Source organism: Parus major, chromosome 23, assembly GCF_001522545.3.
Source record: "Parus major isolate Abel chromosome 23, Parus_major1.1, whole genome shotgun sequence".
NCBI lineage: Eukaryota > Metazoa > Chordata > Aves > Passeriformes > Paridae > Parus > Parus major.
In genome coordinates this window covers 3,604,604-3,623,589 of record NC_031791.1, presented here as the reverse complement: position 1 = coordinate 3,623,589, position 18,986 = coordinate 3,604,604, and the positions used below count along the sequence as shown (strand labels likewise).

Here is an 18,986-nt window from a genome sequence, read left to right as displayed (position 1 = left end):
ATAGTTTGACTATCTGACTCACACAGTTCTCTTAAAGCACTTTTTCCTTTTTATTCCTTTTTTAATATTTTAAACTGATTAATTCAGTCTTAAGTGCCATGCATTTAATTTTCTTAAAGAAAACGTAGCAAGGCTCCAATTTGATTGGAGCTGCAGTGCAGCAAACTGGGGCCTCTCGGACTTGCTTTTTCCCCATCCGCAATAATAATAATTTTTGACATTACAGCTGTTGTGTGATCCAAGGCAGAGATGGGCGATCGCTTCGGTTTTACCTGAAATATTTAAAACCTTTCACAAAGTTCATGGAAACTCTTCTAGAATTTATGACAATTTTTTTGCCAGGCAGCATTGCTCATTACAAAGTCTCTTTTTGGGGATGCAGTAAAACCAAGTTCTCCCCTTGGACTGCTGAAGAGACTGAAGAATCTTAAAAACAGCAATAAATAAAAGATGGGAAGCTGCTGGCTCCCTGGTGGATTGAGCTGGCTGCCTTTGGCTTCTCTCTGAGTCCCACCTTGCAGTTTGACCCTACAGATGGATCGTTCTGTTCCCATTTCCAGGTGGGGTTTGTTTTTTTCTCACTGTCAAGCTGGCTCCTTGGCGACCCTGCTCCATTTGCTAGCAGTACTCCCATTTTCCTCCAGCTTTCCTGACATTTTATCTCAGTGTCACAGTCCTTTAGCCACTCTTGCCTTCAAAGTTAGTCCCAAAGCCTCCCCTGCACTGTGGAGATCAGGTTAACAGGCTTAGCCTCGCCCAGATGACTTTCTTAAATAGAGACATGCTTTGCCATTTCTTGAACAATAGACTTCATTAAAGTCTAATAATTTATTAAATTTGACAGCTTGAGAAAACAGAGTACCTGAAATAGAGCTGATGTGCCTCTGCCACCCCCTCCTTCAGGTTTGCAGACTGGACTGAGATCCTCCCACTGCAAGGATTTCCCAAAAGGGGGCCCAGGGCCCTCCCAAGAGCTGTGTTAGAAACCTCCAGCTGATTTCCCACAGCACAGAGAGCAGGAATGGTCCCTATCAAGGATCTGCAGAGCTGGTTGAGCCATTTTTAATCCTCCCCACCAAAGCAAATTGGTGGGGAAATGGAAAAGGAATAAAACAGGCTCAGATTTGTGGTTATTTATTTTTATTGTGCTTTATCCTTGCCCAGATTTGACTCTTTAGCATGGTTTGATTGTTGCTCTATGTGGTGCCTTTGCAAATTTTTCAATCATTCAGTCCCTAAATCCCAGTCCCCATGGTCTTCATCCAGTGCAGCATCACAGGGACGGTGGGACTGTGCCATGGAGTGACCTGCAGATGAAGAGTTAGTGCATGGTAATTCCAGTTTTGCTGCTGTTTGCTGCAGACAAGAGAAGGAAATTCCCATTTTCCAGGCCAGTAGGATGCTGGGAGCAAGTGAGGAATGCAAGGAAGGCATTAAGGAATGCAGGTAGGGATTGAGGAATTTGAGATGGGGGGTTCACTGTGTTACTTTGCTTCCTTTCAGGTTGGAGCATGGAGCCCCTCTGATGGTTTGAACATCACAGAAATCTCCAAAGGACGAGGGCCCAACGTCACGGACTCGCTGAGCAACAGATCTCTGATTGTCACCACCGTGCTGGTAGGAAACTGCCAGCCTGTCATTGTCCTTCCCCACGAATCCCAGGGATATCCCAGGGATATCCAATATCTCTGACAGCTCACAGCACCCCAGTGCAGGCCTGCTGGAAGAGGCCCTGTGTTGCTGTTGGACACAATGTAGAAGTGTGGGTTCATAGCATGCACTAGAAAGAGTTGTTAGGAAAAGGGGTTTTTATTTTCTGAACTTGTCAGTTCTGATAGGGTTTTATGCTACAGGGTTAACATGGTTGGTTAAAGGAACACTACCTCTTGTCCCATTGGTGGGATAAGAGAAAAACATGCTATCTACAGTTATACAAAACTGTTTTGAGAAAGCAAGATGATTTACAAATTTTGTCCTTGAGTGTGAGATCTCTCAAGAAACTTTCCCTTGGGAACAGATCAGCCACTGACAGCCTGTAATTCTCTCAGGTACAGGGAAAATCAGGTCCACAGCCCTGCACATGGGCAGGCTCATGGGGCACCCAGTGCCCGTGTCCCTGCACAGAGGTGAACTGCAGCATCCCCGATGCCACTGCCCCTGAGCAGGCTGCCAGCCCCCATGTGGTGGCCAGCGAGGCTGGCACAGGCCAGTGTGAGCCACAGCTGCTGGTCCTGGCTGAGCTCCTCCACTTCAGTTGCCCAGCCCTGCCCTGTCCTCCTCCCCCTGGCTGCTCCTCCTGCCCAGGAAGCTGCTGCTCATCCTGGCTGAGCTCTTCTGCTTCCTCTGCCAGGCCAGGTCCCTGTTCTTTGTCTATCCCCACATGCTGGAGTGTGCCTTGTGTGTCCCCCTCCTGACCACACACTGCTGAAGTTTGGACTGGTGCTGTTACCCAGCTCTGCTCCCAAGTGTCGTGCTGCATTTCATTCTCCTGTTCACTCTGGGATCTGACAGCAGGTGTTGGATCCTGATGAGTTTTTATGGTCTGGTCCATTGATCTGGTGGCATTGGTTTCTGCATGGCTCCACAGCACAGGCTCATGGCATGGCACCGGGAAGCAACAAAACAAATCAGCCCTTGGCCAACCTGCCCCAAACTGGGCCCGAGTTATGGTTTTGCCATGGGGAATTTCCTGGCCCTTTTGTGTTCTGTATTTTCAGGGAATGTAAAGGTGCAATGGAGAAGAGCCAGCTGGGGAGTCCCCAGTCTGGAGAAGTGGGAACCCTTGTGATGTTTTTCCCTTCCCAAAAGGGCGTGACTTGATGTAGTGTGGGTTTGTATCATAAAAGGTACGGGACCAAGGTGCCCAGAGGGGAACAGAGAAAGGGGTCTATGGCAGAAGAGGGGCTGGCATCAAAGGTCTTGTACCCCTCAGCAAGGGTTAGCAGGGTGGAAGCAGAACATAAGCCACAGACAGATGCTGCAGCAGCTTCCCTTGCAAATCAGCCACCCCTCCTAACAAATTTCCCATCCACCACATGACATTTTTTCCCATTAATAATTTCCAAGGCTGTGGAATTGTCTGGGTCCAGTCCATGGTACCCACCATACCTCAAAGGCCATGGTGTAATGCAGAACGATGGAGCCAGGAGGGGACTGTCAGCCATCTGCTGTTGAGAGGGTTTTTTCAGGCAACATTTCCATCCCATGCTCTGCGAGCATGTAGGAATTACATAATGCACAGGGTGATATCAGTTCCCATTAATTGTGCCACTCCACAGGCCTGCACACGTGCCATGGGGTTTCTACCTTGGAGCTGAGGCAGTGCTGGATCCCTGTGCCCAGGGGAGGAGGGAATGTGCTCAGACCTGAGTTCTTCAGTAATTGCACTGCATATGCTGGAGTCTAAAACATAACACACAACCCTAGATGTTATTTGCATTTGCAACACCCCTTTGTAGTTCTACACTGCCATAAATGATGAGAGAAGAGCCATAGGAGGAGCCTTCAAAAGAAAGAGCATGAAGGATTTTTTTTTTCTCCCCTTTTGCTCATATTGCAGTGACTTGTTGGAAGAGAAATATTACCCCAGCAGCCAGTGCCGCTCTCCCCAAGCAATATGGGAGCTGTGAAGTTATGAAATTGAGGGCACCTTCACTGAGAAATCGATTAGCAAACTGAGAGAGCTTGTGAATTGGATGTCTGGCTATTTTCAGTAATAAATTGTGAAATAGTCCGTGAATAAGTGGTTCACAGAGTTCAGAATTACCCCCTAGGAAATGTTTGAGACCTGGAGATACATTACTGAAGCGAGTGGCGTCCTAATGTTCAGTGCTTCAGCTGTTAAATATGTATGTAATCCCTACAGCGCTTCCTAAAATTAATAGTGCTTTATGGCTGCTTTGGAGCTGGTGTATTTATATGGAGATCCATAGATTCAGTTGATTCACAAACAAAGCACTAATTCCAGAGCAGAAAGCCGAGGAGGCGTTGGGGGAGCGCAGGATTGAGCCAAGCCAAGTTAAACTCCATGGGCGTGATGTGATCAGCTGGGCTTTGGAGCTCTGCAAATGGGGCTTCATGTGCTGCCACATCCCCACCTGATCCTGCTGCTTGGCCAAAGGAGCACCCCCTGCCCCCCTGTGTGAGCAAAGAGCCCCAGGGCAGAGCTGGGGGCTGGCAGGTGGGCACAGACCAGGCTGGTACAGATCCACCTGATCCCCCTCCTCAGAGCACCAATGCCCTGCCAAACCAGACACAGGGCTCTAATGAGGTCTCCAGACCTGCCCTCACACCTCTTCAAGCCCCCCTTGCACCTGAGCAAAATCACAGAGGGTGTTTGCCAGCACAAAGCATAGCCTGCTCTCACCCTCCCTTGCTGGCTACCCCACAATGAGGACAGGAGCCCTGCAGACACCCCCAGTGTGAGCCAGGGACTCGCTGTAGGGACCTCACCCTCCTCTTGCCCTCCAGCTCTTGCCTGCTGCCCACCATCTTTTTTCCATTTGCCTCCACACGTTTTTCCCTCAGGCTCCCCACTGTTCCTCATCCTCGGTGGCTGCCCAAGCCTGAGAGGCACCAACAGATGCTGGACTTTGCTGTGTGACTTCACCTGCCAGCCCCTGCTCGAGGGGAGGGATGCACAGGTCACTGCATTAGCTGCTGTCCCCTGTGCTGCTGCTCAGCTCTGCTATGGCTCAGCCAGAAGAGCAGCACAAAGTTTCCCTGCGCAGTAGCAGGGCCCCTTGTCCATAAGGTAGTGCCAGCACAGAGGAGAGCCACTGAACTGAGTGGGGAGGTTTTGGGGTGACCCCAGCCACTTTCAGCTCCCTCGCCCTGAATTTCACCCCCCAGCTTGCTGCTGGCTGTGCTGAATGGCAGGTGCCAGGGCTCAGGGGTGAGTTCTTCCTCCCCCTCTTTTACTGTGTCTAACACTTCATTTTCAGAGCATGAAATGGTTATTTTTCTCCCTGAAATCCTACCAAATGGAAAACAGTTGGCTGCTCAGAAGAGACAAAATTAAATTTTGTGGGGTAAACAAGGTTGCTAATTAGCTGATGTGCTGTGCAAAGTTAATTTATTCCCAACATGTCACAGTGCCAGCCCTGCCTGGAGAGCCGGTGCCTGGCGGCTTGGGCTGACCCACAGAGGTGGCCCTGCCTCCAAGCTGACCCTGAACAAGGACTTTTTGCTTTCCCTGTGCAGGAGGAGCCCTTTGTCATGTTCCGTAAGTCCGACACCGCCCTGTTTGGGAATGACCGCTTTGAGGGCTACTGCATAGACCTCCTGAAGGAGCTGGCCATCATCCTGGGCTTCTCCTACGAGATCCGTCTGGTGGAGGACGGCAAATACGGGGCACAGGATGAGAAGGGGCAGTGGAATGGCATGATCAAGGAGCTCATCGACCATGTAAGTGAGCCTGTGGGTGGCTGCTGAGGGTTGACTGTGCCAGGCCGTGCCAGGCTATCCCTGGAGTTGTCCTGGAGCTGTCCCTAGAGCTGTCCCTAGGCTGGCTCTCTGGGGTGGGACAGGTTCCATTATTGTGGGCTCACAATACCCACAGTGAGCTCCTGACCCCACCTGGCTCCTTGTCACATGAGTTGCCAGAAGAATATCCAGGTTTCTGGCTCTTGCAAGTATTCATTTGAAATTCCTGAAAGCGACCGTTCTCCCAGCACAGCAATGGAGTCTGGCTGCAGGCACAGCCTCTCCCACACTGCGACAGACTGGGGCACACTGGCTGTCCTGGGCTGGCAGCACAAGCTGCTCTCACCCCCAGGGACAAACATGGGCAAGGGCACAGCAGCTTGGGGGTCCCAGGCATGTCCTAGACACGGCCCAGGCCAGAGGAGCTATCCAGACTGAGGGAGCAGGTGTGTACTGGACAGTTTCATTTTTTATTTTCTGTAAGAGCAACTTATTTTCTAAAATCTCCTGGGACACAGAGCTCCCTCTGTCACTCAGCAGCTGTGCTTCTCCTTCCATGGCCACTTCTAGAAGCCCATTAAAGCCCAGGGAACCTGTGGCAGCAGCTTTGCTCCCGCAGCTGCCAAAGCGTCACTGAGTCTGAAACTGCCACTCGCGGCCAGAGGTTGCTCAGTTTCCTAATTAGATATCTTGCCTCCAGCACATCTTGTGATCCCAAGGGCCCAGTTATGGAGGTGAGGAAAGCTGGTGTTTTTATGAATATCTGATTCCCAGAGAAGGCCTCTGGAAGAAAAGCTAAGGACAAAATAATCCCTGCTCTCTGCAGCATAGGCAGCAGTGCAGGCAGTGCAGAGTGCTCTCCTCCTGAGTGTCCTGCTCAAGTGGGGCAGCCCTTGATCACCTCCAGGTCCTGGCTGCATTCTGAATCCACGGCCTAAGCAGGAAAGACACCAAAAAATCCCCTGTAGAGCTGTGATGCTCTTACCATTCATGGGAGAAGAATGAGCTTGCTGGGTGAGTCACTGTGGTGTGTGGAGAGTCAAGCACTGGCTGGGACTGATGAGTGGCTCAGGAGCTGGGCTGGGCTTCCAGATCTGCCTTCTCCCCCCTAAATGACATTGGACATTGCTTCTGTGCACTCATCCTGCATCTGTGAAATGCAGATGATAATGATTATGTCCCTTATAGGGACAAAGTGAAGCTTAATCAGTTTGCAGCAAACACTGCAGCCCTCGGTTGCCTTGGCCCAGGGAGCAGGAGAGCAGCAAGGGCAGGCCAGGACAGCTCTGGGGAGGAGGACACCATCTCATGGGGGAGCATACCACCAGCTCCACAAACCTGCCTTGGTGCTTTTCCTTCTGGAAAACTCCATGCAGCTCAAAATTTTAGAGCCTCTTACACAACAGCCTTGCCAAGTTAGACGAGTGGCAGTGTCCCAGTGGAACAGGCTTCCCAGTAGAAAGCGCCGGTGCTTTGCTGCTCTGAGTGATATGTGTGACACAGATCAGAACTGACACCAAGTGGCAGCTGTGCCCCTCGGCACAGCCCCCTGGGATACAGCTCCTCTGCCCAGCCCCGCTGCTGGGAACAGGCTCTGGAGCTCATCCACTGCTGGGAATAGGCTCTGGAGCTCGTCAACTGCTGGGAAAAGGGTCTGGAGCCCTCCCACTTGATGGGAATGGGCTCTGGAGCTCTCCCACTGATGGGAAGAGGGTCTGGAGCTCTCACTTCACTGCAGGACTCACAGGGAGAAAATCCCTTCAAAGGGAATAGAGGCCAGACGGTCATTCAGCCCAAACCACGTCACTTCCTGTGTCCTGCAAGACACCACAGGGCTCCCAGGAGGCTTCAGCCATTCCGAAAGCTGTAGTTGGCTAACTGAGATAGACAAGAAGGAGATCTGGGGAGCATCCTCATTAAATAACACAAAATTCATGGTCAAACCTGCATTGTAGTATTTCTTCAATAACTATTTAAAATTTAACTATTAAATGAACACACAGCAGCAGGAAAGGGCCAAACCTCCTCTTCTTGCAAGTTGTGTTCTTAACACTGAGGTGCAGCTCTGTGCTCTGTCCTGCATGGCTAGACTTGTGCCTGCCCAGACCCCACATGAAGCCATGAGCTCCTTTATCTGTATCCTTTATAACAGTGTTTACATAAAGCCTCAGAAAGTGAAATTACAACCAGATGGGACCTTCCTCGGCAGCATCTTTCCATGGTGTGGGGAAAGGCACAACCCATGGACACTGCAACAGGCAAGATCAAGCTTATTTCACACCCAGGAGGAAAAGCATTAGAGACAGCATTCAGATCAAGTTGTAGTGCTGAAAACAGGGATGCCCACATCCAGAGTTTGATATCTGAGCTGGCTTTCCTCTGTGTTCAGTGTCTCCTTCTCATAAACAAATGGAATCATTCAGGTGGGAGCATGAAGCAGGCAGGATTTTGTGATGTCCAAATACCCAGGCCAGGATTAATTCAGTGCAGAAAGTCATTGCATTGCTCAAGACCCCCTTAGCTCAGGAGCTGGAGCCCCCCAGGGTGCTGTCACACAGGTGGGCTGAGCTGGTGTGGCCTCCCTGACTGACCTGTGCAGAGCAGGGGGTGCTCCTGGGGTGAAGTGAGAGGCTAAAATGGTAATTATTGTAGCTCAGAGGGCTTGGGAGCTGTGGAAGCGGCAGATTCTGCACCAGAAATTGGCCAACTTAGCCTGAGCTGGGGCTGAAATTTGGAGAGGAGGAGATGGGCAAAGCAAGGGGCACCTGTCCCTTGGGATGGCCTTCACTGGGCTGGAGATGCCCCTCAGAGGAGCTGGGTGAGGGTGGCCCAGGTGGGTGCCTGTCAGCAGTGTCTGGGGACAAAGGTGCTGTCACCAAAGGGGTAAATCCCCAAAAGTCAGTGCCCCAAAGGTGAATCAGGTGCTGGGACAGGTGTTTACACAGTGAGCACTCTGGGCCTGATGCAGTCACGAATCCCCCCCCCTCCACTCTCTCTGATCCAGACACGTCTGGCCACAGGCAGGGATGCCTCGGGCTATAATCCTTTGTAAAATCCCTGTGTTTCTAGTCTGGCCTTAAGCATAAACAGGAAAAGCAACAGCAATCAGAGAAGCCACAGCATGACCCTGTCCACCAGGTCCCCAGTAGCAGATCCAGAGACAACAGCCTCATGCAGCTGAATGCAACAGCCCTGCCCTGCTGCCTTTCATCTGCTGCTCATCCTCAGCACAAATAGTCCCTGTTTGGAGGAGTTCAGTTCATTCCCTGGAGAAGCAGCCTCTCTCCTCACCACAGTCCACTGCTTATTGTCACCCCTCTGGCCATTCCTGCAGAGGAGCCTTGATCAGAAGGGCCATGAGAGCTGAACTCAGGTATTCAGGGAGGTCTGGGGAACCCAGGTGATGCAGAAAAGCTCCTGAGCCCTTTATTCATAACAAACAGGGAGCCTGACAACTGGCAAACCTCCTCCTTTCAGCAGCACTGAACTGCTATTGATGTTTATTCATAGAAATTATTACTGATACAAGCAAAGCTCCACTGCACACCGTGGACCATCCATTCTGATTTATAAATTCCAGTTGTCTGGCAAAGCAACACCTACAAATCTTCCCTATTGTTTGTGGGCAGAATCCCATAAAACCAGCAGAATGAATTGTTCTGAACATTTTGCACAAGCTTGTTCACAAATAAAACTTGTCTTCTGCTGCGACAGTGCACATCACATTGCCATTCAATCTGCAGCTTCAGGTGGGAATAAAAGATGTGGCAAATACTGGGGTTTCTAATGGAAATCCCTGCCAATGGTAACTGTAGAGGAGTTGTAATATCCATCCTTAGGGACAATTCCTGACAGTTGATTTAACAATTCCACAATAAGTGGGCATTTACTGACAGTATATTCTGGCAGAAATACATATTGCACTGCACTGCCAGCTCCCCATTAATGCTCCTGCACTGGTGGATGTTTTATCTCAAGCATCATGAACTGGGGCTAAACAATTTCATTGGATGAAATGTCCTCCACCTTTTGGTGAGACACTCAGTGCTAGGAATGGGATGGAAATAAGCCAGAATGAAGAGAAAAGCTTTTCTTTTTGTGCTCAGATCATTACTGGATGGATAGTGTATTCATAACTGGGTGGCACTCAGGGATCCAGGTGAAGGATGTGTATATTGGGAGCCCCAAGTACTTTGTGTGCCTCAGCAGGTGTCTCTGCCCCTTGCTGGTTGGTTCACCTGCCAGAAATCCATAGGATAGGACTTGTCTCTCAAAGTAGTGCCAGTCTCACACTGGAATCCTCCAGCCTTCACATCCCTCAGGTACAATTAATGGCAGTTTCAACACTGGAGATCTCCCTTAAAGTGAAAATTATAAAAGCCCCAACAGGACCTCATGGCCCTCATTCCTCCCTTTCAGCTCACAGCTAGGTTTTTCCTGCTGACATCTGTTCTTAATTCACCCCAGATATTGAATAAATCCATTGACAAAAATTATGTCTAAATTAGGAGTGAGATTGGAAGAGCAGCCGTTAAGAGCTGGAGTCAGACAGTTAGCACTGACCCTACCCGCCCTGAGCATCCCTGCTGCCAGTGAGAGCTCCCCTGCCCCTGGGCAGGCACAGGGCTCTCCCAGAGAGCACTCCCACACCTGCCCCAGCAGCAGCCTCCCTTCTCTGAGCCTTGAGCTGCCTCAGCCATGCCTGGCCCCTCATCCCACACAGGACAATGCTGTGCTGCAGGGAAAGGTGTGGGGAGATGCACGTGTGAACCAGGCAGACCATGGGGACAGGGAGCAGGAGCAGGGCACAGCAGCCAAGCAAGGAGAGGAGGAAGCAGAGAGAGGAGCCAAGGCAGAAGCCCAGCATGGCAGTGGCAAGAGAGACCAAGAGATGACAGCACCAGGCCTGGGTAACAATTAAATCAGTGAAACACACACACTATTTCTGTCTCTCAGACAACACACATATGATTAGTTTATGTAAATACCTTACTCCGATTGGCAAAATAAGCACAGAGGCAGCTTATTTTCCTGAATAAATATTTATCTTGGTGCTTATGCTGTTGGTGGGCTCTGCTATGACCAGCCACTGCCCACGGGTTGGCTCTGGCCAAGGTCAGGCACTGCAGGATTCCTACAGTGCCCATGGCTGCACAAGAGCTGTCCTGACCCACAGGCCACATCTCCCTGATAACTGAGAACTTGGAGAGAAGATTTCTCTCAGAAAATGTGGCATTTTCTGATGGAAACAAAATATCTCTGCAGTGAATACAGTCATCCCTGTGCTGAATGCCCGGTGAGCCCACAGCTGTTCCAGCCAAGTGGAATGCTGTAACTGGGTGAACAAGGAGATCCAAACCCTTGGAGGTGTGTTGCAGAAGTGTCTGCATTTGATATGTCACTGCCTCGGCAGAATTCATCTTTTTGGCCTCAGTTCAGCAGAACACTTAAGAACAGGCACAAGACTTGGAAGACTTGTGAGCGGCAGTAAAACAGAGGCGCAGGCTTAAGTGGTTTTGCTGGACAAGGGTCTTTAAGCCACTGGCACTTGCTCTAAATCCTCATCTTTAATAAAACCCACTTGACTGTGCAACAGCACAAGAGTCAGGGCTGAGTAAAGGAAGCAGACAGAGTCTGGTAATTGACTGCCCAGTTTGGAATGTCAGAGCATGACAAATCAAAGCTTCACCCTTGGTGGATTTGATTTAGATCCTCTCTGTCAGCAAACCCTTAATTAGAAGCCACCTTCAGAAAAATCTGCATTGATAAAAAGGATATGGAAGTGCAGCACTGTGCTGCCTCCAACTGCTCAGGACACACCCCATCCCAGGCTCCTGAATCTGTGCTCTGTCCTGCCTGAATGTGACATTCCCGAGGAGGACACAGGGCTGGGAGCACATCAGCTGCTGGAATGGCACAGTTAAATTTTATTTCTATGCTAAAAGCAGTTGGATCCCTGGGTATGCATGCAGATATCTCTCTCTTCATTTTCTGTGGCAAAGCACAAGTTCCAGGCCATTCTTTAGCTCAAATTTGGCTGAGGATCCCTCATCATGGCCATTGCCAGCGAGCTCTGACCACAGAACATTTGCTCTCTCCTTCAGAAAAACCCATAGCCAAATCCTTCAACATCTTCTTTGCTTTTCCCTGGTGAGTCAGGACACCCACACAGAAGTGATGGAGAAGGGAAAATGCTGCATTTCTTTTGCCATTTCTGCCTTGTAACTGTGGGGAGCACTCAGCCAAAATTTCCAGGTGTGCTGTAAGGTGGTGGGAGCAGCCAAGCTCCAAACCTGCCAGGAAGGTCCCAAGGATGCAGAACATCCCCACTTCAGGCTGGGCAACCACCAATGCCCATCCACTTCCAACCCCCTTCAGCTTCTGTCCGTGTCACCACAACCACAACTGGCACAATGGGCTCCCTGGGAAAATACTGTTCCCATTTTCCACAAGTTTTGACAAATGCCGGTGACTTAAATGGGCTCTTCCTGTACCAGCCTGATGTAAAAATGTATTTCCATTTGCAAAGTGACAAGGAAAAGAAACCAACCAGGGTGCATCTGGAGAACCACTTTAGAACAAAAAATACATCATTTTTACCCTTGCTATATAATTCCTGAAGGCCTCTGTTCAGGAGCTGTAAGGCTGCACTCATTGGAGGGGTCCCTTACACACACAAACACACACTTGTGTAAATGGACAAAAGCTCATCTAGAGACTCTTCCTAAAGTAAAAGACTCAGATTCCTCTATTTGTAAATATTTCACTGACTTTCATCAAAGTCTGGCAAGGTCAAATGGAACCATTAGTACAAGCTTTACCCCCAGCGCAGGCCAGGGATCTGCTCTGGTTCCTGCAGTGAACCCCCAGTTCCTGCTGAAGCAAAATATGTCCCAGCCAGTATTGATTTAAAGTTCATGAATAATGACAAATCTACTGTATCTCTAGGTAATTATCACTCATGGGTAATTTAGAATTTTAATTTTCAGAACCAGATGTTAAATAAATCTCGCCCAGGCTCCTGGCATGAGGGGAGGTTCTGCTTAACTTCAGAGCTGTAATTTATGTATCTGTGTTTCCTCAAAAGTTCACAATCCCAAAGAATGATTTGCAAAGCTCAAGCAAGATGATATTGAGGAAACCTTGGATGTATTTATGTGTGGCTTTTAAGAACCTGGATAAATGTGTAGTGAGAGTGTTCTTAACCAACAGAAAGAGGATATATATAGTCACTTGTTGAATTAGCACAGAAATGAATAAATAACAGAAATAATAGAAGAAAACACAATTAATATAAGTTGTCGGGATAAAGAATATGTTTAGCTGAAATTCTTCATGGAGCTCAGACCACTCCAGCAGGATGGGCTGAGGACTCCATCATTAAATAGTGTTTCCTCAGAGGGTCTCCCCTCCACACATTGCAGGCACTGAGCATTCTTGCTCAGACTGAGCCTCTCAAGATGTATCATGAAATGACTGAGGGAAAAGGAATTGAATTTTTTACTTCACCTCATCTCCATCCAGAGCAGCCTTCCTCCACACCCTCCTATCCTCTTGCATCAGTGTGACAGGCAGAACAAATGAACAGAAGGACAACAACAACAACAACAACAACAACAACAAATCACCGCTGCCAGTGGCAGGGTCTGCACGCAGCCTACTCACTGTTGTAGAGTCTTGTGGCAAGGAGCAAGCACAACAAGGGTCACTAACACTTTAGAATGCTGTAAAATCAGATTTTTCTGACCATTTCAGAGGAGCTCATTGCATTGGGGCACAAGCTGCAGAGGCTGTAATGCCTCCATTTGGTTGTGCTGTATTTTATGGTGTATTTTATGTATTTTATTTTAACATTATACCCCTAGCATCTGTATTTCACAGCAAACTCTGTTCCCCAACATCTGTATTTAACAGCAAATGTCAATCATGTGTGCAACAAGAGTGGGGAACCCCAGGGCTGCACTTTAGGGGTTTTTTAGGGGGTCTGTTTCTGCTGTGTGAGAGCTGTGGTGTCTCCAAGGGGATGGAAACACCTGGGTTTGTAACTCCTTCTTTCTCCCTGACTGTGTCCCCTCTCTCTGTGCTGTTTGCAGAAAGCTGACCTGGCTGTGGCTCCTCTGACCATCACTCATGTCCGAGAGAAAGCCATCGACTTCTCCAAGCCCTTCATGACCCTGGGGGTCAGCATCCTGTACAGGAAGCCCAACGGGACCAACCCCAGCGTGTTCTCCTTCCTCAACCCTCTCTCTCCCGACATCTGGATGTACATTCTCCTCGCCTATCTGGGGGTCAGCTGTGTGCTCTTTGTCATAGCCAGGTAAGGGGACACTGGTCCTTGCTGGGAGCTGCAGCATCAAACCCTTGTCCCCACTGGATCCCCTCTGCTCCATCACCATGGGCTGCCTGCTCACTTTCACGCATTCACAGTCTGAAAGAATTTTAAAATGGACTTTCTTCCATGGTTTTAGAAATTTTGCAGCCTTTCCATCTCGTCAGCACCTCCTGGTGTATGAAGAGTAGTTCTGCCCTCTATCATTGTCCATTCATGCACTTCTCACACCCTTCCCAGACTCTCCTGGCTCCTGAGCTCCCACCTCCTGCTCCATTTTCCACTGATGTCTCTGATCCCTTCACCAGTGAAGCTCACACAAACCCCTCCCTATATCAAAAGAATGGAGAAGCCGTTGCTATGGATCAGACAATGTGTCTGTTTACAAAATTAATATGCATCTAATTAGCATGTTTAAATCCTCCATGTTTAAATGCAAAATTTGCATACATTTGCATGGCTTGTTAATTCCACAGGGCCTTTGATGAGATACAGTCCAGGATTGCTCTCAATACATGATCTCACCTTTCCAAATCAAAACAAAGCACTTGCCCTCTCTTGCAGGCAGATGCCCTCCGTGACCACACACAGCCCTCAATGGAGTATTTTGCATAAACACCATATCCAGGAAAGAATCTGCAGTTTGATGCTCATTTCTCATTATTTCCTGTTGAATTTATACCAGTGGGAATTTCAGAACCCTCCCTGCTGCCTGGGTCCATGCAGACCCTCTTCCCCAAGCTCTGCTGTGCTTCCTTCCCGGGAGCATCCAGCACGAACCTTCCTCCCTCATCCACTGACACTAGAGAGTCAAAGGAAAGATCAGACACAGAACTGGAGCAAGCAGATTCCATTGACCCTGATCATACAACAAATCTACAATTTTCAGCATCCCTTAGATCCAGGACAGCATTTAGAGCAGATTTCCTGCACTCACTCTGTCATATCCTAATTACACAGAGCAGCAGAGTGAGCTGGGCACCTGCAGTGCTTCCATTAGGAGTTTGTTTTATCCAGCTCATATTGGCCACATCCAGCCCGAATTGTCCAGATCCCACTTCCAAAGCACATTAAATGTGCATGGCAAGGCAGGTACGTCCTCTGGTCCCTCCTCTGCACAGGGGCAGAGCTGGGCATTGTGTTTTCCTCTCAGAGGACATGATCCAGATTCCAGCTGCAATTGCAATTCCTCCCTTGTCTCTGCCGTGCTTCCTCACCCAAGGGTGCCAGAGAGAACCAGGTGCTCTCAGCAGCACAGGACTCTCCCCCAGGAAAATGAACCCAAGGTAACCACGAGCAGGAAAATGCTGTGAAAGCTGCTAGAAAGTGCTTCCGAGCTATCCCTGTCATGCAGGCAGAGCACAGCTTGAGTGGGCTCTGCTCCCACAGCGCTGCTGCCTTCCATGGCACTAGCACCAGACTGCTCGTGTGGCCTACAGTGACAATTCATACACAATTTTACATCTATGAGCTTATTTTTCCCAGCTCGTAATGACCAGATCCAGCCCAAATTTTCCAGATCCCATTTTCAAAGCATGTTAAATGTGAAAATTGTATCTGCACATGAAACTCTGCAGAAAGGCTGAAGGAAATGCTGAGACAGTCTCTGATGTGAAGTCCCTTGTTCACTACTTTATACAAACAGGGATTTCTGTCCTAGCACAGCAGTGTTGCCTGACCTGGGCTTTTGGCTGATGCTGAGGGATGAAAACCTGAAGAGCTGTGGCTTATGTCTCAGGTTTTATTCTCAAATGAGCCTCAGCATGTCCCTGCATCACATCATGATGTAATAGAACAATTTTTCCCTATCAGGCTAGTTTTTGGACTAAATTCGACACATAAAATATTGCAATTTCAGCTTCATTTTCATGTTTTGCTCCTGATATTTTTTATGTCATTCCATTTTTTCAAAGAACACCACATATTTGGGGTATTTAAAATTCTTCAGGAATGGTCTTTTAACACATAGAGATGGAAAGCAACAGATTTCACAGGGAAAATATTTATTGCATTCAGAAGTAATGGAAGCAATATCTGCTTTTGACCCCTGCAAGGCCTCTGAAATCCAGTTCTCAGAAGAAAACCACAATCAAAATAGAAAAGCCTTAATTCACAGACATGAGTCTTCTGAACTAGGCACCAGAGCCCTCTGCTCATGTTATAACCATAGGCTAATGCAATTTAAAACAGATTCAGGAACCATTTAGAGGCAGGCAGAGGATGGATTTGGCCCATCTGTCATTTTAATCAGTCTTTCTTCGCTATTGATGGAGCCCCTGCTCCCACCCCCAGTCCCCAGAGAGCCTCCAACACTGGCTGTGCCCACAGCTCTGTGGGATGATGTGTCTGGGAGCTGTGGTGCCAGGCTGGCCTGAACTGCCACCTGTCCTCAGGCTCCCACAGTCTCCAAATTACACCAAACCCCTCTGGCTGCGTGACAGGGTGGGTAGGTTTAATCTTCATCCTAACCACAGCGAGGACTGAATCGTCCATTGAAAATTTATCTAGGGACTCCATTTAGACTCAAAGGTATCTTGTGTTAGATCTTTTAAACTTCTTTAAAATGCTTCAATTTCTCTGCCAAAAAACTGAAAGGAGATTGATCCTAGTTTTTGATGAAATGTTTCTCAGAGCCCACTGTGCACATGAGGATGAGGGAAGCCAGCCACAGAGAATCCTGAGTTCCCCCATTGCTTTGAGCTCTGGCTGTATGGGGTCAACGAGCTCCTCTCCCTCCTTCCTTCATTACCTCCTGCTTCCACTAATGGTTTCTCTGCTGAAGCACTGGAGGCTGTTGCTGCTTTGCAGATTTCTGAATATTTCTCTGTCATTTTAGCTGCACCAGTAGGTTTTTGCTCAGACCTTGAAGCTCTCCAGCGTGTCATCTTGCCAGGCTCATTGATCTTACCCATTCCCTTTCTTTTTCTCAGTCTTTCATTGGCAGCCCAAGAAAGTTTTAATCTAATTCCTGAACTTTGGCTTTATCCAACAGAAAGGACCAAGACACCATCCTTTATCCATCTCTGGTGTGAATCCATAGCCAGGAATAAGCAGCATACAAAGCCAGGTCTGAGTTCAGCCTGGTTCTTGTTTCCTTGCTGATTTCCTCTGATTTAGAGAGCAGAGAAGGGTGAGCAGCAAGGACAGCCCAGCCATCCCCTGGATGAACAAGCAGCAATGTCAGGATGCAGCCTGAGCAGAACCTGTGGTTCCACACCCCAAACCCAGCCTAGGGAGCAGCCCCCACTGCAGGAAGGTGAGATAAACCAGGGAGGAAAGGAGAGGTCATCAGGCTGTACCTTGAAGGTGGAAAACAGAAGCAAAAAAGTGGGACAGCTGTGCCCAGGGTAATCTCTAAAGCCACGAGAGCTGTGCTTTGCCCATCCTCAGTGATGGTTTTACCCACGGACCCCCGCGTGCCGGGACCACGGCCCTGCACCAACATGTGCCCAGGGCAGGTTTCAGTGCCAGGAGAGTCCTGGCAGAGAGCCTGTCTCCAAACACATCCAACTGTCTGAGCAAGGGCACCCCTGGAATTGAGCCGTGAGCCGTCTCCTTGGGTGGTGGCGCATCTGGTGGAGAACTACAGAGGGAAACATCTCCTGATATAGGCTGTGGGCTGGGCTTTGAGAAGGGGCTGTTGTGAATCTCCAGGGATTCCAGAAGGAAGCGGAGATGATAATTAATGCCTGGTTCAAAAGCAATTATACCAATTACATTTTTAATTTAATCTCTGCAAAATTTGGGACTCTCAGAAAATGTAAATAAACAGCTCTAAAAATATTAACATCTCTCCTGTTGAGCATCTCCCCAGATTCTGGCTAAACAAGCTCATTCCCAGTGGTGCTTTCCTGCCAATCTTAGGCAGAATTTGCAAAGATATTCCTAGAAAATTCCCTCATTTTTACTCAAGAACTGCAGGACTATCCATGGAAATACATCCCCACAGGGAGTAAGTTTCTTCCACTACCCACCACAGGGCCAAGTGACAGAGCAATCCACAGCAAACTGTCACCACATTCTGCCAGTGCCCTGGCTGGGCCAAATTCCTGCTTGTCAGGATGGTGGAAGGTTCTACTTTCTCAGTGACCTAAATCCCACCCTAATTCCCATGTGCATTGGTGGGAGAATCTCCTGAAACACCAGTTTGTCCCTGTTGCTGCTGCAGAATGACTGAGGCTCCTCCCCTCAGGCAATCAAAAATGTCATTTTTCCCCATGTTTTCAAACTGGTACACACAAGAGGTTACATGTCTGGACCCCACCCCATCCCACCCCATCCCACCCCACCATCACGTGCTCCTGGTGCTGTTGTAGGACACAGTACTGAAGAGAAGATCCAAAGTGACCAAAGGCTCTGGGGAAACCACCTGAGACACCCCAGGATGACTTGGCTTCCCAGGTCTCTGCTTTCCAGAATGCAGGACACAGACTTAGGGCTGTCTGAAGCTGAATTTGCCTTTTTCTCTATAAAGCTGTGCACCAGAGGGTTGGCAGCCCCTGCACAGCAGCACCAGAGGCATTTAGACTCCTTTTTTCCAGTTCCTTTAGGGTCTTATCCTGCCATCTATCTAACTGATGCCTTAAGATTTTAGCCTTTATATTGTTCAGATCCTGTACTGCATTAGTGCACAGCTTTAAACTCCATATGAAGTGTTAGTTACTGTCTTCACATTTTGGTCAGACTAAACAATTCCTCTGGGCCTGAGATCCAAGGACACCCTCCAGCCTCAGACCCTAAAAGTATAAACAAAAGTGAATCAGGGAGTGGGGAGCAAACTGGGTGTATGTGACTTCATTACCTGAAGCTGTAATTGGAGAATTAACCCCTGATAGGCAAATAGACCAAACTTAATCTGTCTGAAAATTTCCTGACCGTTGTCCAGCTTGGGTGCAGCCTCTGTGAGGCTTCTGACCGCCCAAGGTGTATCTATGGAAGGCCTTTAATAAATGCCCACGTTTATTCTCTTATTCTTGTCTAGGCTGTGTTTCAGGCAGCCACTCCAAGGCACCATAACAAGCTCTCATTTCCGTGTGTGCTGCAGGTTCAGCCCCTATGAGTGGTACGATGCCCACCCCTGCAACCCGGGCTCGGACATTGTGGAGAACAACTTCACCCTCTTGAACAGCTTCTGGTTTGGGATGGGAGCGCTGATGCAGCAAGGTAGGGCAGCAGGGTAACCTGCTGTTGGGGTTTTTTAAATCGAAAATTTGGTTTGGTTGCAACCTCCCAG

The 18,986-nt window shown here is 48.8% G+C and overlaps 1 protein-coding gene across 3 annotated transcripts in view; it reads left to right on the top strand.

Moving 5' to 3' along the window:
* GRIK3 (glutamate ionotropic receptor kainate type subunit 3) overlaps window positions 1-18,986 on the top strand; it is a 106,879-nt gene that overhangs the window by 74,515 nt on the left and 13,378 nt on the right. For 2 of the 3 annotated variants that reach the window (XM_033519588.1, XM_015649416.3), the window contains 4 exons: window positions 1,504-1,617; window positions 5,203-5,406; window positions 13,518-13,741; window positions 18,798-18,916. In XM_033519588.1, the coding sequence (XP_033375479.1) occupies window positions 1,504-1,617; window positions 5,203-5,406; window positions 13,518-13,741; window positions 18,798-18,916 (661 nt within the window). The remainder of the gene's footprint in view (window positions 1-1,503; window positions 1,618-5,202; window positions 5,407-13,517; window positions 13,742-18,797; window positions 18,917-18,986) is intronic. The other variant, XM_015649417.3, reaches the window with a different exon arrangement.